Genomic DNA, 11,380 nt, shown 5'->3' on the forward strand with positions numbered 1-11,380 from the left:
CTTGAGGAGAACTCAGGAGAGAAGAACTAAATTTGAAGGGTTTATCATTCACTAATAGAGACAACTCCAAAGGCCCAAGATAGTGTCTGCTGTTGATTGCTTCTTATTTTAGTTTTTCCATGTTTTAAACTGTGAATTGTGTTGAGTGTCTTGACCTGCTGTATGCAAATATATTAAATAAATTAGGGTGCCGTAGCTACTTGTTTCGTGACTATCCAGGGCCATAACTGGGTGGGCGGCTGGCTCCCCAGGGGATATTCTAGATCCCTGGCCAGAATTTTCAGCTTTCATAAAAAGCAAGTCTCCTGCCCTTTTATTTGTCATGATATAAGGAAAAGTGCAGAAGTGGTATTCTCACTCGAGCTGTCTCCTCATTTGGAGATAGATCAAGATGGGTAGCTGTGTTAGGCTGTCTGTAGTAGTAGAAAAGTTCAAGAATCCAGTAGCACCTATAAGACTAACAAAATTTGTGGTAGGGTATGAGCTTTCATGAGTCACAGCTCACTTCTTCAGATACACGAAAGCTCATACCCTACCACAAATTTTGTTAGTTTTATAGGTGCTACTGGACTCTTGCTCTTGTCTCCTCATTTGTTCATTTGCTTATACCTTTCAGTGTTCTAGCCAGTGAATACAAAGGCCCTCAGATGACTGGTGAAAGCAGGCACTTTTTTTCTCCTTAAAATGTATTTTATTATTATTTAATACAATATGAAGACTTTAGACATATGAGGAGACTGATTCTGTGTTTGTTCTGCAGCTGCCTTCTCGTGGTCTTCCTTAAACTCCACATATCACAGCATTGTCTGAGCAAGCCCACTATTGTGGCTATGGCATGTTTAGATCCGTTTATTCACAACACTCTCACTTTTAGGTACTTCAGAATATTCTGGAAACAGAGCGAGACTATGCCAGGGAACTGCAGGCTCTTCTGGGAACATACTTGAGACCCCTCCAGTCCTATGACAAGTAAGATCTGCTTGTTTCAGGTTGATAAGCCTCCATTAGCACCTGTCAAGGGTGATCCTCAGCTGCTTCCCAGATGCAAAGATGGTTTGCAGCTTGAGCATGGTTCCCATGTGAGGTGGTGGGATAAACTGCTCCACTTCAGACTGCAGGTGGAGGATCATGTAGTTTGGCATGTTCCCTTATACTTGAAAGGCTGCCTGCAAATACAAAACCAGCACATCAATCAAATTTATTTATTTATTTAAACGTTATACCCTGCCTTTCCATATAGTTCAAAGAAAGGGGGTAGAATCTTTTTCTCCTGCTGTGCTGATTTTCTGTTTGTAATGAGGGTATTTTTAATGGAAAGAAATATGCAAGGTTGGAACTCAGTACCTGCCATCTGAAGTGTTGCATCCCATTTTACTACCAGAGCATCCTGTAACTTCATTGCCATGCACATGTTCAAACCCAGTCACAAGCATCTGACTTTTCAAACCCCAGTGCTTGTGCTGTACATACAAGGCAGGTTTCCCTTGATCTGATTGCACAGACCTCTGTATATCCAGAAGTCTTTATTAGCAGGGGGTGTTTTAAACTTCAGCATTTTGTTGTTCTGGTTTTGTATGTAGCTTTTCAGTGTTTTCTTTCCTCCCCAATTTAAAAACCATTGCTTGACCCCCCCTCCCCCCCAAGTGGACACAAGAATTCATCTCAGGAGGAAAAGCCCATCAAATATAGCATCACCCTTGTTCACATGTTACAGTGAACACACACAAATCCTGCCTGTAAGTGCATGTGTCTGTTCATAAGAAAGATCCAATGTGCATTCACTTTAAAAATGGAACTGGAAATCGGCACCTGAGTAAATGTGCAGTTTCGGTCACGTGTTCAGTTGCTCAGTCACAGACTGTAACATGAGAATTATTCTACAAATGTCTAATGAAAAATTAAATGTACACTGTACACAGATTGTACATGCATTCACTGTACCTTGTGAACAGGGCTACCAAATAAAGAGCTGGTACATGTGAATGGAGTTTGAAGCATCCTCAGGCTCACTTGCAATACATCCTTCTTCCTCCCCTTGTGCTTGGTACAAGCTTTCAGTGACCTTAGAAAATAGGCAAACTCTGGTTTGTGCTTACTCTGCAAACCATGATTGCAGCCCATACTTTTTGTTCCCAGTATTGCAGGGCAAGTGGCACAGTTTGCCAATATAGATGTAATATCAAACCATGGCTCAGTGCAGACTGAGTGTGCAGAAGCAGGGCAGAGGGATCATGCGAGGGAATCCAAGGCTGCTTCAAGGTTTACTCATAAAGTGCCAACCATGGCTTGGCATTACAGCTGAACCAAGCCGTACTCAAGGTTCACAAAGCACAATACAGAAATGAATAACAAGGCGTTCAGGGATGGCTTGTGTCTCAGTGGTGGAGCAAGAGCCTTGCATGTAGAAGGCTACAGGCTTAATCCCTGTTATCTCTACTTATAGCTGATGCTGGGAAATGCTGTTCTCTTCCCGACGTACTGGCGAGCCACCACCAGTCCAAACAGATGCTGGAGAGTAAACTAGATGGACCAATGGTCTGACCGGGGATAAAGTAGCTGTGCATGTGTATTAATAATCAGAACACAAAGTATTATAAGGAAGGTGTTTAATTAATTAATTAAAAACAAGGCGTGTTTTAAATTAAGCTTCTGTAAGTACTTACGATGTGTCATTTGGGTTGCTCATTGAAAAGATGCCTTTTTGTTATTGGCATTCTTACAGGCTGAGTGCTGTAGATATTGCATCTTTGCTTGGAAATGTAGATGACATCTGCTCCTTTCAGCAAACACTCCACCAGGCATTGGAAGAATGTGCCAAGTAAGTACTGGCCATTAAAATCTGGCAGTGAACTTTTAGAAGTTTAAAGCCCCTGAAGTCCAGTAGCCAAAACTTGAGGTGGTCCAGATGATGAGGTGTCCAGTCCTTCGCTGCCTTGGAAGTTGCTCGTGGCCTTCAGTAAATCGTTGTCTCCCAGGCTCGGTTCTTAATCAGTACCTGCCTGCTCTGTGCCAGTGACCTTCCTCCACGGGATTGTTACAAGGATGGATTAATTATGATTGTTTTATTACTTTTGTTATCCCATTTTTTCCTCCGAGTAATCGAGAGTGGTGTGCGGCATGTATTCTTTCTTCTCTGCCCAACAGCCCTGCAAGGGAAGTTGGGCTGAGAGATCTTAACTGGCCCAAAGTCACTCAACGAGGTTCGTGATGATGCAGAAAAGAGATCCCACGGTTTCCCAGCCAGGCAATCAACACCATGAATTGTTTAGGTTTCCTTTCCAAGCTTCTTGCTTTGGCCAACAGATGTACACAGGGCAAGCCTTCTAAAAACTGTCTTAACTGATGTGTGCATGCCGTCAAGTTGCAACCAAGTTACGGCAACCACAGCAAGGGGCTTTCAAGGCAAGTGAGAAGTAGAAGTGTTTTGCCAGTGCCTTGGATTGGTGGTCACCCATCCAAGTACCAACCATGCTTAGCTTCCGAGATCTGACAAAACCCGTCTATACCATGCTGCCTTTTCTCCTATCTTAACTAGTAAGCAGATTCAAATGGGAGAGAAGACAGTCTATCAGATATCCTGGATCCAGGCTGTATAGGGTTTTCAAGGTAATAATCAGCACTTAGGATTGTGCTCCAAAGCAAACTGGTAACCATTGAATATCTTGTTTTAAACTGGCACAATATCATCCAGGTAATCTCAGTAATCCTTACAACCGGCCTGTAAGGTAGACCAATATTAATGTCTCCCTTTTGCAGATGTGTGTGCAGGGTGGGGGCCTGGGGGAGCTGATTGCTTGCCTATGGCTCCACCTCCTGACTGAGACTGGAACTTCCCAACTTTCAGCTCATGCTCTTAAGTGTGGCACAGCATAATGTGTGGACATGTGCCCTGTGTCTTTGGCAGGCTTCCAGAGCACCAGCAGAAAGTAGGAGGTTGCTTCTTAAGCCTGATGCCCCAGTTCAGATCTCTGTACCTCACCTATTGCGCTAACCATCCTTCAGCTGTCAACGTCTTGACCCAACACAGGTAAAAAAGAATACAATGGAGGGGGAGGGGGAGGAGAGTTTTGCAAGAACGCACTGGAATGTAAAAAAGGGTCGTTATTGGCTCAGTCCGTCTGATTCCATGCTGTGTGTTTGTGCCTTCTAGTGATGAACTGGAGAAATTCATGGAGATTCAAGGAGCAGCCTGCCCAGGGATTCTGACCTTAACAGCAAGCCTCAGCAAACCATTCACACGGCTGGATAAATACATCACCCTTCTCCAGGAACTGGAGCGGCACATGGAGGTAAGTTGGGGCCTTTCAGTGTTGGAGGTGGCCCCACCCTGATCTCTCTGCCCTGGTGCTTGGGGCCCCTTCCTTGCTGCTTGCCCTGTGTCAGTGCTGTTCAAACTTTGGCTGGTTGGTACCCAACCACAATAAAACCAGGCATGAAAGACTAGCTTGTGCTTTGGACTTTCTGCTCCCACCCCTTCGCCACATTGGTACTTCCCTTTTTATTCGTGACCAGCACCACCTAGGCAATGGTAGCCTTTCTGCCATTCAGGGTATTTTTCAGGGTTATCCATCCTACTCAGGATCTTGCTCTGCTAAATCTGTGATCCAACTTCTCCCCGAATAAGGGTAAGAAGGTTATGATTTCTATCTTATTAGCGGCAGCCAGGTTAGCCATAGCCTCTACTTGGAAAGCCAAGCAAGCACCAACTTTAGAGCTATGGTTTAATAAATTATGGACACAGTTATGGACAAATTATGGGAAAGATCACTGATGGTCTAAACCCTCACTCCTGTGATGATATGAACAACAGTTTTGTAAGCATCTGGCTACTGATGTTGCAATATTTTGCTGAGAATGAGATTACTCCATCTCATGTACACCCTTGAGACTGGATTTATATCTGAGTGTATGGGCGCCAATTGTTTCTCTGATGGGGTTTATGAGCTGGTTCAACGCCCCCAATAGCTGGAGCATGGTATTTGCCTCCCTTTTATTATATTGATGTTATCAGTTTTCCCTTGCCGGTTTTTCTTTGATGTTATATGTTTTGTATGTTATATGTTTTTTAATATTTTTAAAACAAAAACTAATGCTGGGGCTTCCCCCCCCTTTCCCAGGAAGTGCATCCAGACCACGAAGAAGTCTTGAAAGCCATTGCATCCTTCAAGTCTCTCGTGGTAGGTCTCAAAACAGGGACCACAAATCATATCTGATACACTTGTGGAATTTTAGATAAGCATAGCTAAATAAAGGAAAAATAAAGGAGATGAATAAGGGAGAAAAAAGGCCTCCTGCTTTCTTTTCTTGGCACCAGGAAAACCTTCAGAATTTTAAACTGCTTTTCAACCAGTGATTATAACGATAGCCATAACTGTATACTGTATATGTTCTATGATATTCAGAAATGAGGAAAGGTTGGAGGCCTCACGGCACTTTTTGTACACACGTTCAAGAAATAATGTGTGAATTGGTCAGGTGGCTGAGATGGGGGTCTACAGCTTCCTCTGGGATATTCCTGGCCTTTCCTCTTAAGTTCTCATTCTTAAAATACATTTACATTCAAGTCTTTCTTACTCTGGAGATAGGAAGGAAGATGTGCAGGCCAGATCCTACTGAAAGGGTCAGTAAGAGGACCCAGTGGTCTGTCTGATGAATGTGAAGGCCCTGGTATAGTTGTCAAGTATTTGAGCATTTGGGTGTGTTTGTGTTTCTTTAATTTTGAATCACATCTTAAATGTTATTTTATTTTAAAGTTTGTAGTAAATTACATTCATTTGTGAACTTGTTTAAGTCTGTTCGTATTCCATTTTCTGCTGTTCCAGATTGGTTTACAATTATTCCTTCCTACCCCTTCATATATTGTATTTATTTAGTTATATTTATTAAAATTTTTGCACCTTACCTTTCCTTCTGGCTCAAGGCAACTCTAGCCCTTCCCACCACCACTAAAGTTTTGTGAATGATTTGGAAATAGCTCTAAGTTACACTTCAGGAAATTGGGTGTGTGCGTGACTTATTTTTACGTTTTGTTCTTAATTGACCTAGAAAGAGTCAGTAAAGCAAAAAAGAGAATCTGTGCTAAAAAGATGGGTCTGTGTTGTCCACAAGGGGGACTGTTTCTCTAAGTTTGAGATGTCGTTCTGGAAAAAGTTTCAGGTGGTTTTTCTTTTTTGAACTCTCCCGTTGCTTTCATTGAAACCAAGCGCCGTACCCCTTCCTTCCTCTTTTGCAGAGAAGATGCAAGAGTTAGATTGGGGGTGGAGAAGAGCTTGAACTTGGGTAGCAAGAAGGAGATGAGATTTCACTGAAAACAGGAAAGGAGCATGGTGTCGAGAACTTAAAAACCTTGAAGCATTTGCAATAAAAAGAGCTCATGATGAACTACTTGGGATGGCTGAAAACATTTTCTTGAACCATTTTTCTTGGGGAAATTATTTCCTCACTGTCCAAACCTCCTTTTCCTGTGCCTGGTCACCTAAAGGCCAAACTGTATGTAACATGGGAAGTTCCATGACTGGAATTCAGCCATGTTGTTTGGCACTAAAAGTAGCCACGAGGCCCCCAAAGTGGATCAGAACCACGAGTATGCATGTGTATTAAATTCCCCCCTTTTATCATTTCCTCCAACTGACTCTCCCCAGGCTCCTTTAAACCCCAGTAGGAAAAAAGACAGACACAACAGGGGTTCGTGTCCTCCCATTTTGGGGCTTAAAGCAGCTGAAGGAAAGGGTCTTTTTCAAATAGTTCAGAGAAAGAGTTAACTCTTTTCACACCCCCAAGCCATATAAGAGTATGCTACGTCGGCTGCTTAGGATTCTAGTTATTGAATTCCAAGGCTACGTGCAGTTTGACCTGAATCTCTCCTAGCACTCCTTAGTCAGTGCTTTTCTCTTCTTCCACTCAACCTTCTGTTCTTTCCCACCTACCACACTTTATGGCCAAATGGGCAAGATTCAGGAAGATCCACGTTCAGATCTCCAGCACTAAACTCTTTACCAAATAGAAGCTGTGCTGTGGGTAAAAGCTAGTTTGGTGTAGTGGTTAAGAGTGGCAGGACTTTAATTTGGAGAAGCGGGTTTGATTCCCCACTTCTCTGTTTGAAGCCAGCTGGGTGACCTTGGGTCAGTCACAGCTCTTTGGAGCTCTCTCAGCCTGACTCACCTCTCAGGGTGATTGTCCTGAGGATAATAATAACACACTTTGTAAACTGCTCTGAGTGGGCGTTAAGTTGTCCTGAAAGGCGGTATATAAATCAAATGTTGCTGCTGCTGCTGCTGCTAAGGTAGAACTATAATGCCAGGTGCAAGAGGTTTCACTCCTCTATGCCATATTCTTACCATTAAACTCTCCCCTAGAGCTGCTATTTGTCCTGCTTCCAGGGACAGGGGGAGATAAGGTAACCAATATGTTTTACTTGAAGAAGCAAATGGAAGCAGGGGGGGGACACACATGAGAACAAGAAAACAATCACCCCACGCACATACACACATCACATCCCTGACCCAAACCAGCCAACTCTTCAGCAGCTGTTTAGGAATGTAAGGTGTTTTCTGCAAGTTTGTCCCTTAGCTTGCAAGTTTCTTGGAGCAGGGACCTGCCTTTTTGCTTATCCTGTCGAGTTCCATGTTCATCAGTGACTCTGTGGAACTAAAATACACCTGTCTTGACTCTCAAAAAACAGGTCACAAGCCATCAATAGTAAAGAACTTCCTTGCATTTTTATGTTGCAGATTTTGTACATATGTTATTAGCGTTGGGCCAAGCTACAAGTGACAAATGACACTTGAATGGCAAGTGTATTTCTCCCTGTTCACTTGCCCTCCACTCAATCCACTTGCTGTTCAAGTGTCATTCGTCATGTGTAGCTTGGCCCATAGTTTATTTTTTCTAATTACACTGCAATAGTACATTACTGTTTTACCTGTTGTAGTTATTGGCTTTCCTGATATTTTGGGGGAGTGGGCTGGTCTTCCTGTCTCCAGAACTAATTATTAGCATCTCTTCCTCTCTGCCTTTTTTTTTTTCTTCTTTCGGTCTGTGGTGCGGAAACATTTTTTTAAAAACCAGAGACTTCTTTTCTGTTGCCAGTCTCAGTGTCAGGAGCTGAGGAAGAGGAAACAGCTCGAACTCCAGATCCTTTCAGAGTCCATTCAGGGATGGGAAGGTGAAGAGATAAAATCTATGGGCACCGTCATTTACATGTCACAAGTCATCGTTCAATATGGAGCGAGTGAGGTAAGAGGGGCGGGGCTTAATATCACAAATCTTGAGGAGTAGACCCTTCATTCACCGCCGCCTTCTCCTCTTCCTTTTCCTCTCCTTGTTCAAGACTTCAACCATCACACCTCTCATTCTTCCCAATAAGGAGGCCTCCTGTGCTGTATTCAGTGGGGTTTCAAAGGAAAGCTCACAGACCAAATTATTGACTGAATGTTGGGTGGATAGATGACTAAATCTATGCTCTGCATTCCAGCCTTTCCAGAGCTATCTAGCTCTGTGTTGTCTATTCTGACTGACCACTGCTCTTCAGGGTCTCAGGGGGAAAAAGTCTTTCATAACCTCTGCTGTCCTTTTAATTGGAGATGCCAGGGACTGAACCCAGGACCTTCCACATGCATGGTAAATGCTCTGCCACTGGACATTTTGTGGAAGTAAAGTGGTCTGAAGTGTGAATTGCCCTTGTCTTTTTCAGGAGCGAGAAGAGAGGTACTTTATGCTGTTTTCAAACATTCTACTGATGCTTTCGGCCAGTCCTCGGATGAGTGGCTTCATATATCAGGTAAGTAGAGTCTCTTTGAATTCCAAGAAATTGAAAACTGAGCTCTTAATGGTTGTGCATACAAAAAAAAATACTTGACAGGTGACAAAGCTATTTCTGTTTTTATTTATTTATGATTTTTGGGATCTATGCCCTGTCTTTCCTTGGGCCAGTTACTCACTCTTTCTCACTTTAATCTCCCTCACCGGATTGTGTAGTGTTACAGTAGGATCTGGGCATCCCCAATTCAGAGCTGCCATGAAACTCTCTGGGCTGATCCTGGGTCAGCAATTCTCCCTCTCAGTGTCAACTCCATGAGGTTGCTGCAAGAATAAATAATTTAAAATAAATCAGGAAGGGAAAAGGATATATAGCCTGAGGTCCTTGGAGGAAGGGCTGGGTAAAAATGTATTGGGTAGCTAGAAATGCACCATAACAGCAAAAAGCAACTATCTATTAATACTAAATAAAGAGCAGTTCCTTGAATTAAATGGCCAGGCTACCCATAGAACAGGTGGCTGTGGAAGGTAGGTCAGTCAATAACCTCTCTCTAGAGCTTTAAACAGCAACACCGCCTGGCAATGGCCAAACCTTTTATCTTCTATCAATAAGTTTATTAACTGGTGAATCAAAAATATCAAATTAATTATTGTAAATATTGCAAAATCTCCATCAGGGTTGCCAGAAATAACTTTTTCTTTTTGTGGGGACAGGGGAAGCTGCCTTTAACAGGAATGATGGTGACAAAAGTTGAAGAGATGGATGGAAATGAACACACTTTTGAAATTGGAGGTCAGTATTGCTGTCAGCGGCTGTTATGGGAATGTTGTGTTGGATATCTTTGATGACACAAACAGGCAAATATGGTAGGAATATCATCTTGGTGGATGGGACAGAAGGAGGTCCTCATAGTTAGTTAGGGGTTAATTAACAAATAATATGAATATGTTTGTTTATCAAGCATCAACAGATGTTAAGGGCTGTATATGGAATAAGCTGCAGCCCCTGCCATTGTAACGTAGAGTTAGTCAACCAAGGGCTGTTAGTTATGATGACTAAACAGCCCCTCCATTTTAAGTTGTTATTCCCAAACCAGCTCACTGTGAGATTGGCTTATGATAATGCTTAAATAATGTACTGGCACTTTCACAAGAAAAGGTTCAGTTGGGCGTGTGTGTGTGTTTTTCCAGTTTCCCACATATGTGCAGCGATGACTACCTAAGCCACATTACACATATTCAAATATTAATGTCTCTGGGTGGTTAGGAACATAACCCCGCCATAACATGAGGAGGAAGGCCTTGATGCTATACTTTTGTGTGGCCAGATCAACTCACAATGCCGATTGCCTGCCTTTGATTACATGCCTGTTCAGGCAACATGGAAAACCAGCCTCTAGCAGATAGCTTAAATTTAGCAACATTCGGGGGTGACCATCTACATTTTAAAATGGTTATTTCCCATTCTACATGCTGCATTTAACTGTGTTCAAAGGCAGGGGGAAAACCCTGATATTAAAAATGCATTTATTTTGATGGAGTTAGTGGAGATGGCTAAACTTACAGCACTGATCAGAGAAAAGACATTGTCTACTTTTATAGTAAATTGGAAAGCCCTTATTGACTTTCTGCACGAGATGAGAAAAAATTAACTGAGGATTTGTGGATATGATTTTTAAGAAGATAAATTTGGGAAAACTAAATAGAAGGGGGCAGTATTGAAAAGGTAAATTTTGGAGGTATCAAAACTACAAGTATAATGTCTGTAATGATAGGTGTTGTAGAGGAAAATAGAAATACGTATTATTTTTCTTTGTTCTTTTTAAATTTTTGTTCTTTTCTTTTTCTCTCCTTTTTAATTTATTTTTCTTTTCTTTCTTTTTCCTCTTCCCTTTTTTATTGGGATTTTAAACTTATCAATAAAATAAAAAGTATTCATTAAAATGCATTTATTTATGCCTCTTGTGAAAGCTTCCTACATTTTTCTTCCTTAGCTGGCTCTTAGCAGGGTTTTTTTTAATGTAAGGCCATTCATTCCCATCTCACAGGAACTATGATAGACCGGATCACGGTACACTGTAACAGCAGCCACGATCTGCATGAATGGCTGGACCATTTGCAAAGGCTGACAAGAGGGGCAGCTTCAAGTGGCACCCTGTCCAAGACCCAGTCTTGGAGCTCTCACTCGGTGAGTTCATCAGAGGGATCGTGCTGGGTTTCCAGCAATGCAGAGCACCTTCCTCTCTTCTAAGGGATGTACAAGGGCCAAAAATCCAAAATGGAGCAACATCCTCTGTAAGGATGTCAGAAGAGCCCTGCTGGAACAGACGAAGTGTCCATCTAGTCCAGCATCTTGTTTCCATAGTAGCCAACCAGATGTCTCTAGGAAGGTCATAAGTAAAGGCACAGATGCCAAAGAACTCCCTCTTTAATTGCCTTGCCAGTAACTAGTATTTAGAGGTATACTCCCTCCGACGGTGGGGGTTCTACTTTTCCATCATGGCTAGTTTGCATCGATGGTTCTAATCTCTGTGAATTTGTCTAATCCCTTTTTTAAAACCAGCAATGCCAGTAGACATCACTATATCTTGTGGCAGTGATTTCCTCAAGTTCATTATGTGTG

At 42.4% G+C, this 11,380-nt stretch overlaps 1 protein-coding gene across 3 annotated transcripts in view; it reads left to right on the plus strand.

The window, feature by feature from the left end:
* Positions 1 to 11,380, plus strand: part of ARHGEF6 (Rac/Cdc42 guanine nucleotide exchange factor 6) — a 52,248-nt gene that overhangs the window by 24,739 nt on the left and 16,129 nt on the right. For 2 of the 3 annotated variants that reach the window (XM_054996250.1, XM_054996253.1), the window contains 9 exons: positions 875 to 969; positions 2,723 to 2,818; positions 3,905 to 4,027; positions 4,151 to 4,289; positions 5,118 to 5,177; positions 8,068 to 8,235; positions 8,693 to 8,779; positions 9,472 to 9,550; positions 10,806 to 10,945. In XM_054996250.1, coding sequence (XP_054852225.1) covers positions 875 to 969; positions 2,723 to 2,818; positions 3,905 to 4,027; positions 4,151 to 4,289; positions 5,118 to 5,177; positions 8,068 to 8,235; positions 8,693 to 8,779; positions 9,472 to 9,550; positions 10,806 to 10,945 — 987 coding nt within the window. The remainder of the gene's footprint in view (positions 1 to 874; positions 970 to 2,722; positions 2,819 to 3,904; positions 4,028 to 4,150; positions 4,290 to 5,117; positions 5,178 to 8,067; positions 8,236 to 8,692; positions 8,780 to 9,471; positions 9,551 to 10,805; positions 10,946 to 11,380) is intronic. The other variant, XM_054996252.1, reaches the window with a different exon arrangement.

The sequence above is a fragment of the Eublepharis macularius genome, chromosome 13 (assembly GCF_028583425.1).
Source record: "Eublepharis macularius isolate TG4126 chromosome 13, MPM_Emac_v1.0, whole genome shotgun sequence".
In the NCBI taxonomy this organism is placed as follows: Eukaryota; Metazoa; Chordata; class Lepidosauria; order Squamata; family Eublepharidae; genus Eublepharis; species Eublepharis macularius.